Source organism: Lotus japonicus, chromosome 2, assembly GCF_012489685.1.
Source record: "Lotus japonicus ecotype B-129 chromosome 2, LjGifu_v1.2".
In the NCBI taxonomy this organism is placed as follows: Eukaryota; Viridiplantae; Streptophyta; class Magnoliopsida; order Fabales; family Fabaceae; genus Lotus; species Lotus japonicus.
The window spans coordinates 56773224-56795074 of record NC_080042.1 but is presented as its reverse complement, the minus strand read 5'-3'; the positions used below and the strand labels follow the sequence as shown (position 1 = coordinate 56795074).

Sequence of the window (21851 nt, the reverse complement as noted above, 5' to 3'; positions counted from 1 at the left end):
AACACGAATTCGAGATGTGAATTTAAACTATACTTTAATTTAAATTCATACCTCAAATTCCGTGTTTTCTTTCCTTCCCTCCGTCCAAACATAGCCTACATGTTGAGTTCGATGAAAATCCTAACAGAACATAGTATACCCAACAAATGCATTGGGTTGATGTATCCCTTTACTTCACTTCAAAAATGTATTGCTTATAAAAAAAAAGTATACCCAACAAACAAATGTCTCACACACACATGTGTACCATCCCAACACTTCCAAGTTGAAGCATTAGATGCAATGCAACTCAAGAAGAATCCTAGACACATTCAAAAAGTGCAACCATCCAACGGTCCACATTCCATCACAACTTCCCTGCACTGCAGCATGAACACCACTTTTCACACACTTTCTTACAACTACAATTAACAATTATTTTAATTTTTCTGCCCTCTCTTTAATTTCTGACCTGTCCACTTCTCTGCAACTTTTGTCACTTCCTCCACCACCACCTCTTCTTTGAGAGAAAAACTCAGCCAGACACAAACACTGAGCATTACACAGAAGCTAGTTAAAGCTAAACAGTTTCTTTCACTTCAAGAGTTTGAGTTCAAAACTGAGCTTGAATCTGAATCTCAACCATTTTGCTTGAAAATGGGTTGTTGTTCAGTGGTTTTGGTTTTTGTCTTCTCTCTTCTGGTTTTGCTTCTGAACCCACCATGTGTTTATGGGAATGATGAGCTTAGAGCACTCATGGATTTGAAAGCCACTTTGGACCCAGAAGGCCATTTTCTCTCTTCATGGAGCATGAGTGGCAACCCATGTGGTGGTTCCTTTGAAGGGGTGGCTTGCAATGAGAAGGGTCAGGTAGCAAACGTTTCTTTGCAGGGAAAAGGACTCTCTGGGAAGCTTTCACCAGCCATTGGTGGACTCAAGCACTTGACTGGACTCTACTTGCACTACAACTCTTTGTATGGAGAGATACCTCCAGAAATAGCAAACTTGACTGAGCTCAGTGACTTGTACTTGAATGTGAATCATTTATCTGGCGAAATCCCTCATGTGATCGGCAAGATGGAGAGTCTACAAGGTGAAATGGTTCTGTTTTTGTGGAAAAGTTTGAAACTTTTTTGTGTTCTGCATCTGGGTTCTGCTTCAAGTGGTCCCTTACTGATAGCTTGATTTTTTTCTTTTTTTGTGTACATTTGATGTTGTGTCTTTGTGTGGTTATGGTGTCACTCAAAGGTTTGAGCTTGGTTTTGTTTTAGTTTCCTATGATTGATGATTGACTTTCTATTTTCCATTTCCTCCCACTCTAATGGTTGGTTGGTTCTCTAGCACTGCAATATTCCAACATAGTTAAAGGAAATAGAAACTAAAGTGTTAAAAACTTTTGCAGTCTATGGTTATGAACAAGGTTTTAGAGAAAACTCCTTTAGAACACACTTTATGCAACTGTAAATGCAATTTTGAACGACCTAATGTTTTGTGATTTAATTGCAAGAGGTAGGTATGACCTTGGGAATGGAGAGGGTTATAGTACTATTATTAAACGCTTATTCCTTTTTCTGAACTCCATTCAATGGTTTTTTTCTCTGGAAATGATTTTGTTTTTTTCCAGAATGAATGAAGATTTAATCCAATCAAAAGCAACAATACAGTCACTATTCCTGCATTTCAAAATTCTTCACAAAAAAATTATAGATCACAGAAACTTCTAACTCAAATACTGTTACTAACCTACTCTTTCTTTGTTGTTGTTCCTTAAATTTGAAGTTGTAATCCAAAATTTTGTTTTTTTTCTCTTGTTTTATTTAGCTTTGCATAGAGATTGTTCGATTGGTGATTTGATGTCGGGAGTGTGCTTACATTGCCCCCATATTTGCTTTGTAGTTTTGCAGCTTTGTTACAATCAGTTAACAGGAAGCATACCTACACAACTTGGCGACTTGAAAAAGCTTAATGTTCTTGCTCTGCAGTCAAACCAGTTAACCGGAGCGATCCCAGCTAGTCTAGGTGGTTTGGGAACGTTGATGAGGCTAGATTTGAGCTCTAATCATCTCTTTGGTTCCATCCCCACAAGACTAGCTGATGTTCCTTCACTGCAAATTCTGGATGTTCACAACAATACTCTCTCTGGGAATATTCCCCCTGGTAATAATGACTCTACTGCTTAGCCGTATTGTTCGAGTTCCCTGCAGTCAGGGATACCCTGCATACAGTCACGCAATCTGAGCGATCTGATCATGATCGGTCGGTTCATATGTTTCATCAAGATTTGGCTGTAGATGTAAATTTAAGATCTGAGCCAGCTGATCTTGATAACAACTCAAATTGCGCGACTGCGTGAATGTAGGGATTCCTTGACCTGAGGGAATCCATTTCCTTATTTTGTTTCTTCTATCATTCCATCATTAATAGGTTTCTATTCATAAGAAATGATCAATCTAAAATAAGTTTATTTGTTTTTCCTGGTTTAATGAAGCTCTAAAGAGACTAGATGATGGATTTGTGTTTGAAGACAATTTGGGGCTGTGCGGAGTTGGGTTTTCATCCTTGAAAGCTTGCAATGCTTCAGATCATGTCAATCCAAGTCGACCTGAACCTTACGGAGCAGGAGTTCCTGGTCTGTCAAGGGACATCCCAGAAACTGCAAATGTAAAGATGCCTTGCAACACAACTCAGTGCAAAAATTCAACAAAGTCCAAACAAGCAACGTCTATTACTATTGGCACAGTTCTGGTTACAATTGCTGTATCAGCAATTGCTATTCTGACCTTCACTATGTATCGTCGGCGGAAGCAAAAGCTTGGAAGTGCTTTTGATATCTCTGAAAGCCGTCTAAGTACTGATCAAGCCAAGGGTATATACAGGAAAAATGGATCTCCTTTAGTCAGCCTTGAGTATTCTAATGGATGGGACCCTTTAGCTGATAGCAGAAATTTCAACGGGGATAAGCAAGATATTTTCCAGAGTTTCAGGTTCAACTTGGAAGAAGTGGAGTCAGCTACTCAGTATTTTTCAGAGTTGAATCTTTTGGGGAAGAGTAACTTCAGTGCAACATATAAAGGAGTTTTAAGAGATGGGTCTATTGTTGCTGTTAAGAGCATCAGTAAAACTAGTTGCAAATCGGATGAGGCAGAGTTTTTGAAGGGCTTAAACATTTTGACCTCGCTTAGGCAAGAGAATTTGGTGAGGCTGAGAGGATTCTGTTGTTCAAGGGGCCGGGGTGAATGCTTCCTGATCTATGATTTTGTTTCTAATGGAAATCTGTCGCGCTACCTTGATAGGAAGGAAGGTGAAGGTGAAGTTCTTGAATGGTCAACTAGAGTTTCCATAGTGAAAGGAATTGCAAAAGGTTACTCTCTTATCCTACCTCTTATTAGAATAATTTACTTTCAAGGTGCTTTAGGAGACATTATTGGTTTTCCTCCATTACTCTAGAAATTGGAGATGAATAGTATGTTTGGATCAGCTTACTTTCCTAAGAATCAATTTTGACACCCAAAAGCTAATCACAGATGTTTCTCCCACAAATGATTGACTTTAGAATCAATTGTGGAAGGATTTCCAAACATGCTATAAATTTCATTCAACCATGTCTGTGCTTTCATTTGAAGTGATCATTTTATTATTGAATGTAATGACAAGTGAATCAGGTGATGCATTCTTATGGTTTCCAATCTTCATGTGTATACTGAACCTTGTTTTTGTGAATCAGGTATAGCATATCTACATGCCCACAAAGCAAACAAACCCTCCCTTGTTCACCAAAACATCTCAGCTGAGAAAGTGCTCATTGATCAGCGTCATAATCCGTTGCTTACAGATTCCGGCCTGTACAAGCTTCTCACCAATGACATTGTCTTTTCTGCACTGAAGGGCAGTGCAGCCAAGGGTTACCTGGCTCCGGAATACACCACCACTGGCCGGTTCACCGAGAAAAGCGATGTTTATGCTTTCGGGGTGCTTCTTTTCCAAGTCCTCACAGGGAAGCAGAAGATCACCAGCTCAATGCGCCTTGCCGCAGAGTCCCTCAGGTTCCAAGAACTCATTGACCCGAATCTTCATGGCAGATACTTCGAGTACGAGGCAGCCAAACTAGCTAGAATGGCTTTGCTTTGCTCCCATGACTCTCCCTTTGAGAGGCCAACCATGGAAGCCATTGTTCAAGAAGTGGGTAATTGTAGTAGCTGTCTCTGATTTGAATTGTTATCATTGACTTAAACCATCATTGCCACACCTGTTTTTCTGTGGTTTAGCTACTGGCTAATGAAATCCTTTAACTTTGTGCTGGTGGTGAACCCTCTAATGCATGGCATTGTTCTATGTCCTTAACTAAAGGAATAGCTTTTGTGAATGTCTTGGAAAGTAGGTTGTAGTGTAGTGAAGAGATTTTTATTAGATTTTTATTTGGCCATTTCTTCTCTCTTTTTTTTTTATGTGGTAAGTGTCTAATTTTCAGTTTCTCTTATCATCCAACTATGATCCAAAAATTAGAAGTAATCTCTTGATGAGTCACATTATCTCTTGGGGTCCCCTCCATTGTGTTTGGGCCTTTTTAGATTTTAGCTTTTGTGGTGTTGCTTTCTAGTGCTAGGCTACAAAGCATCGATGCGATGAGCTTAGATACGAATCAGCTACTAGTACTGGGATAACAGAAAGTTACAAATATGCTCCCCGAACATAATCAAAAAAGAAAGTTACAAATATGAAGATATGATATAAATATATTACAAATGTTAAGTTATGGTATAGGGAGGATGTATTGTTGGGGGAGACAGGGGAGCCCATGGGCCGAGGAGTAAGACACCAAGAGATATCGACGCCACATCTTAACCCAAAACCTTAAGGCATTAGGTTTATGAGTCACATCTCTTATAAAGTCTTCTCCTCACCCACACTTAACCAATGTGAGACTCCAATTCCGCACTTGAATTCTCAACAATCTCCCCCTCAAGTGCGAGTCACCTCCACATTATCATGGCCCCCCTCCGCGGAAGCTTATCCACTCTTGCACCGCCGTTCGCTTCACCGCGTCAACGGAACCCGCCGTCTAGCCACACTGCTAGGAAGACTTTTGACACAAGGAGTCGTAACCATGGCTACACCAACCATTGGCTCTGATACCACTTGTTGGGGGAGACAGGGGAGCCCATGGGCCGAGGAGCAAGACACCAAGAGATATCGACGCCACATCTTAACCCAAAACCTTAAGGCATTAGGTTTATGGGTCACATCTCTTATAAAGTCTTCTTCTCACCCACACTTAACCAATGTGGGACTAGATTGTTGGGGTTGATTGCAATGTAAGTCCCACGTTGCTAATGAAGGAGAAAAAAGATCAAGTTATGCATCTTGGAGAAGTCCCACATCGCTTAGATTAGTGAGGGGTGGGAGGGTTCAAGACTATATATAGGGATCTCAGGCTCCTTGTTTCAACACACCAAAAACACCAAAGATGTAGCACCTGAAAACACTTTAAGTTTATATTTGTGTTTTCTTTTTCTCTTATGCTCTTGTTTTAGAGTATTGTGAGATGTAGTTCAAATATTTACTTTGGAGAGTGTGGGTGTATTGGGGTTATGGGGTGGCTGAGAGTGAAGTCTATGTGTTGTAACAATTTTCACATAGTGTTTATTCTCTGGTTGTCAGTTTTGACAACGGCCGTGGTTTTTCTCCGGTTTTGGAGTTTCCACGTTATATTCTTGTGTTGTTGATTGCGCTCCAGGTTTATTTTACTTCTTCAGCTGTGTTATTTCCTAACAGTGGTATCAGAGCTTCCGGTTCGATGGATATCACTTTGTGTGGTATTGCGAAGGTGCTGAAGAAGTGTGACATTGTGAAGTGCTGTTTTGGGAGGTTCTAGAAAGACACCTCTCTTTTCTGGGAACCAACCTGGTGCACGGTTTATAGTCGGTTTGCAGCTGCGATGCTGTGATGGAGGAGTTGATGCAATCATGTTTACACAAGGCGTTCTGGGCATGAAATTGTCCAGGTGACACATGGGCATTGGTAGATGCAAGATGTGTGGTGATAGCGTGCGGGCATTGGTTGACGTTGATGCAAGGTACGTGGTTATGTCGATGGCTGATGAACTTCCGGAGAAAGCAAACATGGAAGTTGCACCATAAATTTTCAGCAAGGTTTCGGCATGTGGAAATTCTTGGAATGGTTTAGTTCCAAGTGAAGAAAATTCTTGGGATGGTTTAGTTCCAAGTGCAGTGTACTCTTTATGGTGGAGTATGATAATTTAATTTGTCGGTATATAGACAATGAGAATTATGTTTGTCGGTGAAGACAATGATTGTCGGTGTAGACAATGAAGACTGAAGACCATTACAATCAAGGTGGAGATTGTTGGGGTTGATTGCAATGTAAGTCCCACATTGCTAATGAAGGAGAAAAAAGATCAAGTTATGCATCTTGGAGAAGTCCCACATCGCTTAGATTAGTGAGGGGTGGGAGGGTTCAAGACTATATATAGGGATCTCAGACTCCTCGTTTCAACACACCAAAAACACCAATGATGTAGCACCTGAAAACACTTTAAGTTGATATTTGTGTTTTCTTTTTCTCTTATGCTCTTGTTTTAGAGTATTGTGAGATGTAGATCAAATATTTACTTTGGAGAGTGTGGGTGTACTGGGGTTATGGAGTGACTGAGAGTGAAGTCTATGTGTTGTAACAATTTTCACATAGTGTTTATTCTCTGGTTGTCAGTTTTGACAACGGCCGTGGTTTTTCTCCGGTTTTGGAGTTTCCACGTTATATTCTTGTGTTGTTGATTGCGCTCCAGGTTTATTTTACTTCTTCAGCTGTGTTATTTCCTAACATGTATCATATGAGAAATGTGTTCTAATGTGAGAATGAGAATAAAATCATAACCGTTAGATATAGTCATGAACGGTCAAGATTAAAACATGAAGTCATGTGACTTTTTAAGAAAGTCACATGACATTTTTAAGTGGTCATGTGAGTATTAAATTATTTTAATCTGATCTGTTCATGCTTAAATCTAATGGTCATGATTTATTCTCACGTTCTCACATAATATCACATTTCTCATATGATTATGTATTACAAATATGAATAGATGATACATGTATATTTTTTTAATACGGAGAGGCAATGATGGATACATTATAAACAAAAAAAAGGTGCAAGGCATAAATACTAAAGCCTAACACATGGGCCTAAACAGAACCAGGTAAGCAAAGATGAGAAAAACCGACTGACACATATACAAGTTGTCTTGCGAAAGAGCCCAAACACATCCAGCCTTCCCTTGAGTCCAAACATTTTTTTATTTGAATTTCAGTACTTCATTGATTAAGAAAAAACTGCATCTACAAATAGAAGATGCTCTATATTAGTGGGGGATGATCCCACCATACATGATCATTAAACTTGAAAGCTATAGAGGCAAGCATGCGGGCTGAGGAATTAGCATTACGCTTTACATGGGAGAAGAGATGTAATTAAAATCCTTTGCTAAAGCATGGCACTCTTGGATGATATTCTGAATAGTCCAAGCACTTGAATCGGTTCTCATTAATGTTATCAGGAATGTGATAATAAGGATCATATAAAATAAAGTAAGAATTTAAAAATGGATGGATACACATTATATTTTTTTAAAGGATAATGATAGAGTATTTGAAAATATTGAATTATTTATTGTAATTATAAGATATATTTCAAATTTAATTAATGTTACATGCACAATAACCAATAAATATGAATTTATGATTAAAACCCATTTTATTAATCATATAACACTACAAAATAAGATAAAAAAAATGAAAATACCCACGGAAATTCGTTCATGGCAGAAGCGTTGGCTCTTCGTGAGGGATTGAATGTTGCATGGAACCATGGTGCCCTTGGCGTGCTTTGTGAATTGGATTGCAGGGAGCTGGTGAGTGTGCTAAAGAATCCTATTCATATCAGCCTTCATGCTCAAGCGGTAGTGCTTAGTGAAATATGCAGCCTCCTTAACCGAAACTGGAGAGTTGAGGTGTATTGGATCCCTCGTGAAGAGAATGTCGTGGCGGATCGGTTAGCTAAGGAAGCTTGTCGCCTCCATGACGCTGAAGTTTGTCTGTTGACCTCGCCCCCTCTTGAGCTTGAAATCATCCTCTTAAAGGATGAGCTAGGACTTATTTAATTTCTCTGTCTTTGTCATTTTTCGATGTATCAAAAATATGAATTTATGATTAAAACTCATTTTATTAATCATATAACACTACAAAATAAGATAAAAAAATGAAAATACAATTTCTGTCCATCAACATTTTATTCAGTAATTTAAAAAAAACATTTTATTCATTTTCTACTTCATAATGTAATTAGAAGTTATTTTATTTTTCATTTCTAACATTTGAATTTTGTAATAATATTTCTTTTACTTTTTCAAAAAAAAATATATTTCTTTTACTATAACGAATAAAATAGTTGATACTTTAACATACATGCTACTATCGTTTCTTGAGGTTTGCCAAAAGAATAATTATATCTTTACACCTCATTTTTTAGGTGTGAAGAGGTGGAGGAAAAGAGAGATATGAAGAAATGAGAGAGAAAGTAAAGATGTGATAGATGATTTGATTGATAGAGTAAAGAGAAATAATAAAAAATGAAGGTGGAAAAGGAGTTGAGAGGTGTGTATATATCATAACTCTTACCAAAATGACACTCAGCCCAATTCTTAACCAAAATCTACACTCCACCAGTCCACCCCCACTTACTCTAACAAATTAACTTCATGTTAAAAAGATGCTAACGGAATATTCTCTTTAATTTCAAACTAATAAATTAAATATTTAAATAATAATAATAAAGAAAAATATTTTATTATTTTATATTTGAAGAAGTTTAAGATATTTAATATTAAATATTTTATTTGAAACTATTAATACTTGTAAAATAGAGACTCTAAAATAATTGATTTCTCTACACATAAAAAAAATATTTTAGGAATATCAATATAACATTTAAGTTTACAAATTTTTCTTTTTGAAATCAACCTTCATTCAATTAAGAAGAAACAAGTGGCCTAGAGGCCAGTACATCATTTTGGACAATACCAAATAACTGTTGAGGACCTCCTCAATCCAAACAAAATCCCCTAAAAAAAAAAACAAATACTTCAATTTTTCTTTTAACTTATTTTCATGATTAATTGTTCCAACAAAATTTCATGATTAATTAGATGACATTTATTCCAACGAAAAAGCCCAATTTTATTTTTATGATTGTTCTGGTCACCTTCTCAGTTAATATATTATTAGCTTCATGGATTGGTTCACTTGCGACATGCAGTATTATTTTAGCAAATAAAATAAGAAATGCAACAAACAAGAGATGATTATTCTTCTACAGGAGGTGCTTGGTCTTGTAGAATAACTGAATAAGGTATAGTTTCATATCTCAAAATAATGGATTTAAATTCTTAGTCATCTCAATCACATGATGATGTTGTAATCGTTATTAAACATGATTGAATGATAATTAGAGAGTACAATAAAAATTTAAGATCTATATTTCCTGATGAAATGGAATAAATTTATCACTCTATTATTTAGGTAGTAATAAAACAACAGTAGAAAAATAAAAATTTAAAATCTATATTTCACGATTTAATTGTATCAATTTTGCTGTATCACGTGTGAAATCTCTACTCGATTTCAAATGTGTGAGTAAGGAATATGACTTGATCGGTTGATCCTAAGTACCGACTCATACACAGGGTTCTTTTTAACAAAAAGCGATTAAAGCCCATTTATCATCCGTGTAGAGTGGGGAAATCTTTGATTTTCACTGTATTGGGCCAACGAAGTTCAATCTCATGCGTGTGAAGTTTAATATATAAACTATTAATTAGAAGACCCATCACATATAAAACAAATTAATCAGATTTAATTTTTTTGGTTTAAGGTTGGAACTTGGAATTGAAGGATGTAAGAAAGTGGTGTCAGTGGTGGTAGCAGTAACAACGACAATGAGTATGGTGAAAAAAAAAACAAAAAAAACATGTTTTAGAGTTTGATTGCATTTTTTCAAAACTGTATTTAAAAACTATTTGAATTAGATATTTTTCAACATTATAAAAATTGTAATCTGAAAACTAAAAATTGAAATAGAAAACATCTTTTAGTTGTTCTGGTATTTTAGTTTTGAAAACTGAAACTGAGAACTGTTTTCGAAAACAAAGAGTTTTTTTGAATTAAACGGTTTTTACAAACCGTAGGCCCTTAATTTCTAAATTTGAAAATTTTGAATTTAAAAACTATTTCAAGAAAATAAAAATAAAGTATTCGAATGATAACTCAAATGGTAAGAGCTAGAGAACATATGGGTTGGGGTGGGCAGGTTTAGGCATCAATCCTTGAAGGGTGCAATTTTATCTTTCCAATATAAAAAAAATGAAAACAAGAAAATGTTTTCTCAAAGACACAAGGTTCTTTCTTCCTTTGTAACAGAAAAAAAAAAAACTCAAGTTTCCACCAGCTTTTCATAAATATTAAATACTCCTTGTTTTGCTTCTAGTCTAGACATTGGTTGAAAATGTTTTCTCCAAATGTTTTGATAACATTTTATTAAGTGATCTCAATTCTCAAGTGAGATTCTTAGTAACGCACAAAGCATTACTAAAAAAATAAAAATCATCATTTACTTGCCATGGTGACTTGTGACCAGTAAAACTGAGGAATAGCAAGTTGCAACAACAACAACATGGAATTTTATTATTTATAGACATCACAATAATATACTGAGCTACTGTTGTAATTTCAAAGGACAAGACCTCACAGGATCACATGTTAGCAGAGGAAGTGATTAACTAACTAAACATGCAATTAAATCAGGTTTCCACTAGGGTGGGCAAGTTATATTTTTGGTCCACCGGTGGACTAAGGGTAATTTTGACTTTCCCTTTCTCATTTTTCTGTTCCCTTTACCTTTCCCTTTCTCTTTTCTCCTTCTTCTTCTTCCCACTTCTTCCCAACTAGCCACCGGTCCACCGCCAACACCAGCCATCTTGTGTCCATTTCTTCATAAACAAATCAATCACCCAATATTCCATCTCTCCTTCAGATCTGTACGAACCAGAGAAAGAGATCAACAAAGTTGAGGAAGAAAGCGATGTCAAGGGAGATTGGAGAAGACGTCCATGGCGGTGGCAAGGACCAACCTGGATTTCGTTCATGTCTTGCTCTCTCTTCAAGGTCCTGATAAATTGTTTGAACCCGACATGATTGCTGTTCTTTGGGTAAGTTAAACAATTCATTGTAATAAAATGTGTCTCATCCTTGTTCATTTATAATAATATAGTAGTATTAATGTGTCATGAGTGATAAGAAAATGAAAGTTGAATTGATTTTTTTTTTAATTTATTGAATTTTGTTGTTGTTGCAGGAAATGATATTTAGAGGGACCGACACGGTGGCGGTGTTGGTGGAGTGGATACTAGCGAGGATGGTGCTGCATCCTGATGTGCAGAGGAAGGTGCAAGAGGAGCTGGATGAGGTGAAAAGAAAAATAAGTTGAGAACGAAAGGGGTGGTTGTGGGGGAGGAGGGTACCAGACCGGTGAGAGAAGGGAGAAGAAGAGATGTGTATTGGCACTTTTGCCCTTTTATCATTCATCAGATCCTAGCCATTTAAATAAAGAATATTCTAAAATTCTTAAATCCAACGGTATTTAAGCCTGGTCCATCGGTGGACCAAAAATATAATTTGCCCACCTTAGTGGGAACCATTAAATCAAGCATCAATTAGCTGTGTTGTTTGGGAATAATTATTACACTCTGACCTGTAACCTATCCTTGTAACCCGCATTATATCAAGCATGTTGCTGTAAATGCTTAGACAAAACCACAACCCCCACGTTAACATCCACAAAACAATGGCCTTAAGGTACTGTAATTGCTGTTTGTACAGCCTGGTATCTGTACTTGTTGCTAGAGGCTGTCTTGGCGTTTCTTTCACATGGATTCTCTGTGCCATATTGCCATTATCTCTATTTTAAAAAAATTACAATCATTAATGTACATATTTTTTCATTTTGGAAAAGGGTGAAATGGGTGGGAATGGAGTTCAATTCTGAATTTGAGTCAGTATGTAACACTTCTGTTTTTATTCAGGAAACTGAAATGCCAGTTTTGCAGAGAGTTTCAGTTCACATTCACAGAATAAGTATAACTAAAATTTGGTGGGGCAAGAAAACTAGGATAAGAGTAAGATGTGACAACAACCAATCTAGATAAGTCCAGTAAATTATTGGGATATGTTGGGGAGATCGACACACTCATCTTTACCCAAATTTTATTGTAGCAAGTCACATATTTTATATCGTTTTCATCACACTCATTTTTAATTAACGTGGACCTCAATTTATATTTGAATTCCAAACATGGTGTCTGAGATTTCTTGTTAAATATTACTTTATATTGCAATCATAAAGCTTTATGCAACATAGTCCTAAGTAAAGTATATTAATTTTCCAATTCCTCTGTAGGTATTTCACTCCAAATCCAATAAAAACCAATATATATATAACAGATTACCTTGGTAACTTTGAGTATCTCAAGAAAATTTCTGGTAATAATATATTTTGATGTGGCCATTTCATGAGTCACAACTCACAGAGATGACAGGAAAATTAAGAGACTGTTTGATTTATTGTTAAAAAGTATGAAAACAGAAAATAACAAATTTTGAAATACTTTTTGTGAAAGTAATTATTTTAAAAAGTGTCCCAAATGTTTTATTTTTTCGTTTTCATATTTTTTTCACGGTAAATCAATCGGGCTGTAAGTGTGAGTAAGAGTCTGCAATGGGTATGTTTTGATCCTTCTCCAACAGAACATATACAAACTTTTGAAAAAATTTCAAACCAATTTAAGCATTATATGTTTATAATTTTCTATGTACATTTAGAACAGGACAGGTCCTAGGTGCTAATTAATAGAAGCAAAATTTAGAGAAGAATGGGGTGGGATGTGGGCTAAATCTTAATTTTTTTTGCATTTTGCATCCAAAATTAACCACTTGATTAAGCTTGAATCACTTTCCCTTGTGGATGTCTGATCCTGTAAACATGTTCTTCACCAGTGCATTTATCCACAGTGACAACCCATCTACTCCTGTTCTTACTCATTTTAGATCCATATTTTGTACTAGTAGTTGATACTTCTGCCCCTCCAAATCTTGTCACAAGAAGCCCTTCTCCTATTGGAAGCAACTGAGTTTTTGACTCACATGACCACCAGGAACCTCTGCACCCAAATGCATTGTAACCAACAACCACTGTGCCATTTTTCCTTCCACCACCACCACCTTGGATTATTGCTTTGACAATTTCTTCATGGTTCACAAGGTTACAATCAATTAGCACAAAATCTGCTTGGTTTAAAAGCAATTCTTGAGCTTCTCCAACCATGAATTGCACTTGGCTAGCACCTAGTCTCAGGAATTTTTTTGAGGCTTTGAGATCTTCATGGCTTTTGACAATACAAACAACATTGCCACCAGTTTGATGAGCAGCAGCTATCAAAGCTAGTGTGGTGGAATCTGCTGCACCAGCACAAGCCACAACCATGAGTTGTGCATTGTTTCCAGCTGCTAGTGCTGATATAAACTCTGCAACATCTGGTTCTTTTGCATTTTGACCCTGAGGAAAAATAACCCAAAATCAGATCAGAAAAAGATTGTTATAGAAAATTGAAAATATTAGCAAAATAATATGGTGTAAAAGTATTTATAAAAGGGGGTTTGTAATTGTGTTGGAAGATAATGCAATACTCACCATTTTCAAAGTGCTTAGATAGGCCTTTGTGGCATTTTCTGCAGACCAGCAAGCCATGGTTTGATTTATGAGGTTTTTTCTTACTAAAGCTTCTCCTAGATGCAAATGATGTTGTGTGTATTGGATTTGGTTGTGGAGGTTATTTATATAGGAGCAAGCAAGGGACATATAGTGGGTCATGTGTCATTCCAATTGGCTCAGGACATTGAAAAACATGTTGCAAACTGATAATGAATTTTATTGTGTGGGTAGGTTTATTAAAAATGATTATTATTTAATTGGTATTACTATAAAATATACTTTCCTTCTCAGCTAATTTTCAACAGAAAACTTTATTTTCTTAGTCAGCTAGTAGATAATTTAATAACCCATTTGGAATAGTTAATTTCAGTTAATTTTAAAATAGAAGTGTTTATGGAAGAGTTTGGGGCCTCATCAAAAAAAAATGTAAGTGTTTAAGGGAGTTTATGACGCGCTTGTTTGGTTTGAAAAAAATTTTCTGCTTTCATTCCCAATTTTCATTTTCTAAAAATAATTTTCTTTTTAAATGTTTCAAATTTAGAAAGCATGTTTGTTTTGACTTTTTATTTACATTTTCATCGTAGTCGTCGTTGTCACCACCACTCCCATCACCGCTACCACCTCACCACCACCACCATTGTCGCCTCCGCCACCACCACACCTTCACCGCCTTTCCCCCACCGTTGTCGCAACCACAACTGGCTCCAACGCCCCCATCAGTATTGTCGCCAACGCTACCACTACCACCACCGCTTTTCATCTCATTGGTCAGTGGTGACGGCGAAGGTGATAGCATTATTGGCGGTGGTTCGTTGGCGTTGGTGGTGGCGACCACGGTGGTGGTGGCGATGGTAGTGGTGTTGATGGTGGTGGTGGTGGTGGCAGCAACGGCAACAACAGTGATAGCGGCAACGGTAACATCGACGATGACAAAGATGGTGGTGCCGACGACGACGGTGGTAGTGGAGTGATGATAATGGCAATCATAATGACAGTGGTGAGGACAGTGTCGTGTATAGACGTTTTGAAGCCTAAGGCAAAAATGTTAAAGTGACTTTTTGTGACAAAAATACTTAAGATAGCATATAATATGATTAATTTTTAATACTAATCTTCTAAGTTTGTGAGCTGCAAAATTATTTATCCGAGTTTTATAATCAAACAATTCTAATATTTCATTTTCAATAGAAAAAATAGCTAACTCATTCAACCTATCTTGTAGCGTTGTTGACCTTAAATATTATTTAAGCAATTTTAATTTTGAAAATTTTCTTTTCGGAGTAGTAACCATTACAGAGATTGTCCATAAAATTTTATAGGTAATATATAAATTTGGAAAAGAATCTAAAACTTTCATATAACTTAATACTTTTATCGGAGTGTTTTATTAACACTTGTGTTAGTAGTTTCAATTCTGAAAACATATCAAAATCATTAATGTCAGAACACTCATAAAATCTTAAGAACTTTTCAAGAGTGATACAATTTTTTTCAATTCATCCTCATCAATTAATAGAATTAATTGATTGTCTAATATGTATAAAAAATACTCAAAATGAAAAGATTTTATTGGTGAATATATGATCTCATTACTAAGATTGTATGTGTGATCTTTTTTTTTTTGAAACTTACTATGTGTGACGAATATACTATTGATTTTTCATTGTTTTATTAGTTCTCTCAAATTTTAGGTGTGTATACTATATATGTATTAATTTTTGGGGCCTAAGGCAATTGCCTTTATGGCCTACCTTATTACATGGCCCTGGGCTACGATGTTGAGAACTTGTTTTCATTATTTTTTTGATTTTTTGTGTGCATTGAAAATATAAATTATATCCTCGAGGAATTGATCATTGGATCTTCCCTCCCAACTCACATGCCATTCAGTTTTTACCATGAGTATTTTTTTTTGTTTTTTTATCATACTCCTAAATATCAACCAAACATGTTTTCAGCTTTATTTTATATTTTCATTGAAAATAAAAACAGGAAATGGGCAAACCAAACAAACTATAAGCTTTTTGAACTTATTTCCATAAAATGTTTTGATTTACTTATGAATAAAAACTTATGTTTACCTATAATTAATTTTCACCTTATTTTATTTAATTTTTCAAATTTACTTATGAAATAGAACTTATGTGATCAGCTTTTATTACCATAAACGTTTAATTGAACTGCTTAGCCAACACTATGTTAATGCATTTTTTTTTCTCTTAGGAAAAAAGTTTTTGGCTACCTTATTAACATGACATTCTTATATATTGACAATGTATATATGAGAATGTATTGTTTTGAGAATGATATTTTTTATGAGAATGTGAGAATAAATCGTAATAATTAAATTTAAGAATTAGTGATTAAGATTAAAACATGAAGTTATGTATTTTTTTAAAAGTCAAATAACATTTTTAAATGGTTACATGACTATTAAATTTTATTAATGAATCATGACCATTCTCATAATTAGATTTATTAGCCGCGATTTATTTTCAATTCCCACATATAAACATCACAAAAGATGCTATTTTCATCGTGCTGATTCAGAAGCGGAAACTTTGATGTTGTTTTCGTGTTTTTCCTTTCTGTTTTAGATGCTATTTTCTATAGAAATAGGTTAAAATAATTGAATTGATAATTTGTCATTGGATTACATCAGTATAAATATACAAATTGATACACCTAATTCTGGAAAGAATCTTGCTAATAAATTTCACCGATTGAGTACTAAACTTGAGCCTAAAGAAAAGGGAGAATCATATTTACAAAAGCTGACTAAGGAACTAAGGGAATGAAGGAATTTGCAGTGTGAAGGATCAAGGTTCGAATCCACACGAAGGAACTAATTTACTAACAATTAATAACTAACATTGACCTATAAAAAAAAGGAATTTAAAACTAAATATTATGATTGATATCCTCCCGCAAGTTGGATGATCTGGAAGAGAGATGCAACTTGGACAGTAGGGAATCAAACCGAGGGTGAAGCAGAGGCTTTATTAGTATATCAACAAGCTGATCTTCAGTCGACACAAAAGACACTCGAAACTTGCCTTGTGGAACATTTTCTTAGACAAAATGATAGGCTAAGGCTATATGCTTCATCCAAGAGTGGAAGACTGGATTAGCGCTGAGAGTTGTGGCACCAAGATTGTCACAAAATATGACCGGATTGGTCTTGGGCATGTAACCAAGTTCAGCGAACAAGGATAGGACCCATAGAAGCTCACTAGCCGTGTCAGCCAAGGCTTTGTATTCCGCTTCGGTTGATGATCGAGCAATAGAGCGTTGTTTCCGCGAGCTCCAAGAGATGGTAGTGCTGCTGAGGTACAACAAGTAACCGGTGGTGGAGATATAATCATCCTTATCACCCGCCCAATCCGCATCCGAGTAGGAATGAAAGGTCAGTAGAGCAGTTGCTGAGGTGAAGATGCCTTTCTTACAAGAACCCGCCAAATAGCGGAGCTCACGTTTGAGAGCAGACCAATGCGTCGTTCTTGGGTTCTGCATGAACTACGCAAGTTTGGTGGTGCTGAAGGCGATGTGCGCAGTACTCAGTTGGAAAAGGTAGGAGGTCACCAGAATCCTTGAGTAATAGAACACTTGCGGACAAGGGAGTGGACGCTGGGTTTGTGACCAAGTTCAGTGAACAAGGATAGGACCCATTGAACCATGCTTCAAAGCGAGCAAGATGCCTTGTTTAATTTCCACCGCCTCCGCAAACTCAACACCCAGGTCAATACAATCCTTAGCCACTGACGCAACCACCATCTCCCCACCACTATCCCGAATCACCGCACCATATGACCACCCACCTCTCGCCATTGCTGCATCAATGTTCAGTTTGCATAACCTATCGGCTGGTGGGCACCATTTCGCTCTATCTCTTCTTCCGCTGCCACTCCCCACCGGTGGACTTGCGACCACCAAATTTACGTCCATGTATTCATGAAGTTCCCCCAAAGCCCGACCCATCATCTCCTGCAAAAGCACCCTTTCCTTCAAAATAAATCAAATTTCTAGCCCTTCAAATGTAGTACACTAGCTAGCACACATATTAACTCCACTACCTCTGCATCTTCATTCATTAACATGTCTTCAACCCACAGTCAGGGGTGTATCCAGGATTTCCTTATTGGGGGCGAGATATAAGACTAAATATTTGAGTCTATTAAAAAGATTATCAATTAGTTACAATACTTAATATTGTATAGGATTATGGACTGGGCGAGACCCCCGGGTCCCTCGCCCAGGGAACCTGACCTCTGGCAGGGAACGCGCCATGACATTGGGCCACCCTTCCCAAGGCCCAACTGGCCCATTTATGGAGGTTAAAGGTGCCGAAGCCCAAACCCCACTTCTATAAATAGGGGGAAATACCAATTGTAAGGGACTCTTAGCTCATTTGAAAAATAATGGCATTGAAATTCAGTTACATTTTCTCTCTCTAAGCGGTTAGAGCTTCTCTCTCTAAGCATTTTCGTCACCGTCCTCATACTTTGCGTACTACCTTCCCTCTCTATGTTCTAGCACGGAACATTTAGCGCCGTCTGTGGGGAACGGTAAATTTCTATTCCCGGACTACGTGGATCGTGATTCAGAAGAGTGGAGCTTGTTCTTCTAAGCGTTTGTTCTCGAGTTTTTTGGAGATTGTGATCCAGAGGAAGATTCTTTGATTTTCCATACAGTTTCTTCCGTTTCCAAGTTTTTCTGGAGAGATTCTCCAATTCCGATGGAAACACGTCGCAGACGACGTGATGACGATCCAGAGCATCGGCATGTCTCACCGACGCGCCGCGTCAGAGGCAGGCCACGACGTGTGCAAGTTCAACGAGAGGTTGATCCCAAGGAGCACTTGTTGTATTTCAACACGAAGATGGTGATCAGCGCCGCTTCTGATGCGGTCAAGTGTAGGATGTTTCCAGCCACATTCAAAGGAACGACAATGGCATGGTTCACAACTCTACCACGAGGATCCATCATGAACTTTCGTGACTTCTTGTCCAAATTCCTTGTCCAGTTCTCGGCAAGCAAAACTAAGCAGGTGACGATTGATGATTTGTACAATGTGCGTCAATCCGAGGGCGAGACTTTGAAGCAGTACGTGAAGCGGTTCAGCGCTGCGTCAGTAAAGATAGAGGAATCCGAGCCAAATGCCTGCGCCCGCGCCTTTAAAAACGGATTGCAGCCAGGAAAGCTAAATAGTAAGTTGAGTCGAAAGCCAGCCAAGTCAATGGCGGAAGTGCGAGCCCGGGCGAACACATACATACTTGACGAGGAGGATGACGCTTTTAAGCGAAGGCGCGCGAAGGTAGAGAAGGATGGCGAACAGAGGGACGTGTCACCAGAGGACAAGCCGAGCAAGGAGAAAGGAGAGGGAAGCAGAAGACGGGACAGGAAGGTCCGGACTGGGGAAAATGCACCGAGGGAATCTTTGTATCCCAAAAAGGAAAATTTTGAGCGACGCCAGCCCTGGCATCAGGCTGACCCTCGTCGCCGAGAGGAAGCAGGAAAAAGCTTGAACGCCACCTGACGGAGCTGCTACGTGAAGGTAAGGCGACGCATGCAGTTGAGGAGGGCGAAAGAAGGAATGACCCGCCGCGGGCAACGACGGACAAGACCAAGTGGTGTGAGTACCACCGATCAGCGGGACATGACACAGGGTATTGCTTTACTCTGAAGAATGAAATCGAGAGGCTCATCCGAGCAGGCCGGTCGCAGCTGAATGAACATGGCGAACGCTGGAATGGAGAGCGACATCAGGGGAACAGGTCCAGGGGGTCTCGGCAACAAGATGAACGTCGACGGGAGGATCGTCGCCAAACGTCGACTACTGACAAAAAGGAGACGTTGCCTGCACGAAAGAAGGGAGCAGAGGACACCTTTAATAAAGATCTTGAACCGCCGGTTGGCACGATAAATACAATTGCAGCTGGTTTCAGCGGGGGCGGTGCAACGGCCTTTACTAGAAGAAGACACGGTCGGGCAGTGACGTCGGTGCAACAATACGAAACTCCTTTCGGTTTCCAGCATCCTGACATAGTAATTTCAACGGCAGACTTTGAGGGGGTTAAGACGCACAAGGATGATCCTATAGTTCTCATGATCAGGATCAACAGTTTCAACATCCGCCAAGTTCTTCTGGACCAAGGTAGCTCTACTGATATCATCTACGGAGACGCATTCGATCAGCTGGGATTAACAGATAAAGATTTAATGCCTTATACAGGGACTCTGGTGGGGTTTTCGGGCGAGCAAGTTTGGGTGCGAGGATACATAGATTTGGATACAATCTTCGGGATTAATGAGAATGCCAAGCTCCTTCGTGTGAGATACCTCATGATACAGGTCGTCGCTTCATACAACGTCATTATAGGAAGGAACACACTTAACCGTCTTTGTGCGGTAATCTCCACTGCTCACCTGGCGGTTTAGTATCCGCTGATGTGTGCAAGAGTGGGAAATATTGCAGTCGACCACAGGCGAGCCAGAGAATGTTACAATAACTGCCTCAGCATGTACGGCAAAAAAGGAGCTGGCGAGGGACATCGGTGTCATGAAATAGAGATTCAAGAGGGAAATCAGAACAAGAAGGATATGCAGGAGCGCAGGGTAGGAGAGATTGCCGGGGAAAAGGTGAAGAGACAACGAAAAAATCAAAGGCAAGCCAAAGAGGTTGAGGAAACAGAAAGAAAGGGACCGTTCACAGACATTAGGGCAGAGGAGCGCTAGGCAGGGATAGTTGATGATCTAGAAGGGTACAAGTTCAGTAGAGGAGTGTTGGCAACTGAGCACAGGCTCACGTCTGAACAAGAACGGCGTTTGGAAAAGTTGGTAGAGGAAAATTTTGACCTCTTCAGCTGGAGCCCTAAAGATATGGAATTATGGGAACTTCCGCAGTTCTGGACACCGGCTTTGATAAGCAAGGGACCGAGCGTGTAGGAGGAAAGAAGGGCGGTGAGCCCATAGGCGGACTTAAGAATTCTCCAACGCCAGGAGGGCGGGAAGAAAAGAACAGAGCTGCTTGGATAGGATTGGGATAAGCTAGAGGTAGGGCGAGGAGGCACAGCCTACCGCATCAAGGATAAAGGTAAGGCCAGGGCGAGGCAGCAGAAATCGGCGAGAGGAGAGGTCTTCAGAGGCAAGAAAGGTAAGAGGAGCGCGCAAGAGAGCGAGTTGATAACCCGCTGGCAAGAATGCCAAATCCGCGGCGGCGTGGAGTAGGTGGCAAGCACGTCAGGAACAAAGGATGAGGTTCTGGGCACGATACTTTGACAGGGAAGTTCGTTGACAAGGGCGAGAGCGCAGCGGAAGGGTCGGATCAAAGCCAGTAGGATCAAAAATAAAGATGCACTCTTTTTCTCCGACACGGGAGTTTTTTAATGAGGCATCCCTCGATGTACAAAAAATCTTTTACAAATGAAATACAAAAGGATATTCACCAGCAATACTCCTAATTCAAAAGATACGGTCGCCCGGTGGGAAAAATTCCTCGAAGGTGGCAATCCCAACACGACCTTGATGTCTGGGAATTATTCCGGGAAAGTCCAGCGCGAACCGGTGCTATCCACATAGCAACTCAACTAACACGTCACGTTCGCTCGGTGGGAAAAATTCCCCGAAGGTGGCAATTCCAACACGACCTTGATGTCTGGGGATTGCTCCGGGAAAGTCCGGCGCGAAAGGCTGACCTCTCATTGGCGATGTGTGCGGGAAAGCGACTCATCCCCAAAATGGGGTGGGTCCCTTATCCCCTTAGTCTCCCCGAAATATGCGAATACGAGGCCTCCCCAAAATATGGGTGAGAAAATAAACTAAGCATAAGTCTAGGTAAACCCATATGGCCATTGGGCCCCCAGCAGTGTAAGCCCTTGGCGGGATGAAACCGCTAAGGCCACACCTGCTCTTACGGGAAATATTGGTGTGAAAGAAAGCCTCAAAATGAGCAAAAGTCCTAGTTTCTTCGGCACACCTTCAAATCGCTACACGAACGCAAGGCGAACAAAAAAATTGCCTAAATGGCGGCGGGCGAACAA

At 38.8% G+C, this 21851-nt stretch overlaps 4 protein-coding genes across 4 annotated transcripts; 3 read left to right on the top strand and 1 right to left on the bottom strand.

Moving 5' to 3' along the window:
- Positions 1-426: 426 nt before the first annotated feature.
- Positions 427-4402, top strand: LOC130738471 (BRASSINOSTEROID INSENSITIVE 1-associated receptor kinase 1). The gene is made up of 4 exons (XM_057590457.1): positions 427-1072; positions 1876-2136; positions 2468-3340; positions 3704-4402. The coding sequence occupies exons 1-4, from the start codon at positions 637-639 to the stop codon at positions 4183-4185; spliced, it is 2052 nt and encodes a 683-aa protein (XP_057446440.1). The 5' UTR covers positions 427-636; the 3' UTR covers positions 4186-4402.
- A 6380-nt stretch (positions 4403-10782) lies between these two features.
- LOC130735479 (cytochrome P450 78A9-like) lies at positions 10783-11984 on the top strand. The gene is made up of 2 exons (XM_057587448.1): positions 10783-11254; positions 11401-11984. The coding sequence occupies exons 1-2, from the start codon at positions 11156-11158 to the stop codon at positions 11530-11532; spliced, it is 231 nt and encodes a 76-aa protein (XP_057443431.1). The 5' UTR covers positions 10783-11155; the 3' UTR covers positions 11533-11984.
- An 802-nt stretch (positions 11985-12786) lies between these two features.
- LOC130735478 (uncharacterized) lies at positions 12787-13939 on the bottom strand. The gene is made up of 2 exons (XM_057587447.1): positions 13792-13939; positions 12787-13656 (listed from the first exon to the last, which is right to left on the bottom strand). The coding sequence occupies exons 1-2, from the start codon at positions 13846-13848 to the stop codon at positions 13039-13041; spliced, it is 675 nt and encodes a 224-aa protein (XP_057443430.1). The 5' UTR covers positions 13849-13939; the 3' UTR covers positions 12787-13038.
- A 4821-nt stretch (positions 13940-18760) lies between these two features.
- On the top strand, positions 18761-19348 carry LOC130736690 (uncharacterized). Its single transcript, XM_057588488.1, has one exon. The coding sequence runs from the start codon at positions 18761-18763 to the stop codon at positions 19346-19348; it is 588 nt and encodes a 195-aa protein (XP_057444471.1).
- The last annotated feature ends 2503 nt before the right edge of the window (positions 19349-21851 follow it).

Bases quoted from the DNA above. Each gene is read 5' to 3' on its own strand.
- LOC130738471 (XM_057590457.1), top strand. From the start codon at position 637: ATGGGTTGTTGTTCAGTGGTTTTGGTTTTTGTCTTCTCTCTTCTGGTT. The intron at 2,137-2,467 runs GTAATAATGACT...GGTTTAATGAAG, and splicing joins CTCTGGGAATATTCCCCCTG to CTCTAAAGAGACTAGATGAT. The intron at 3,341-3,703 runs GTTACTCTCTTA...TTTGTGAATCAG, and splicing joins AGTGAAAGGAATTGCAAAAG to GTATAGCATATCTACATGCC.
- LOC130735478 (XM_057587447.1), bottom strand. From the start codon at position 13,848: ATGGCTTGCTGGTCTGCAGAAAATGCCACAAAGGCCTATCTAAGCACT. The intron at 13,657-13,791 runs GTGAGTATTGCA...ATTTTTCCTCAG, and splicing joins ATCTAAGCACTTTGAAAATG to GGTCAAAATGCAAAAGAACC.
- LOC130735479 (XM_057587448.1), top strand. From the start codon at position 11,156: ATGGCGGTGGCAAGGACCAACCTGGATTTCGTTCATGTCTTGCTCTCT. The intron at 11,255-11,400 runs GTAAGTTAAACA...TTGTTGTTGCAG, and splicing joins ACATGATTGCTGTTCTTTGG to GAAATGATATTTAGAGGGAC.
- LOC130736690 (XM_057588488.1), top strand. From the start codon at position 18,761: ATGGCATGGTTCACAACTCTACCACGAGGATCCATCATGAACTTTCGT.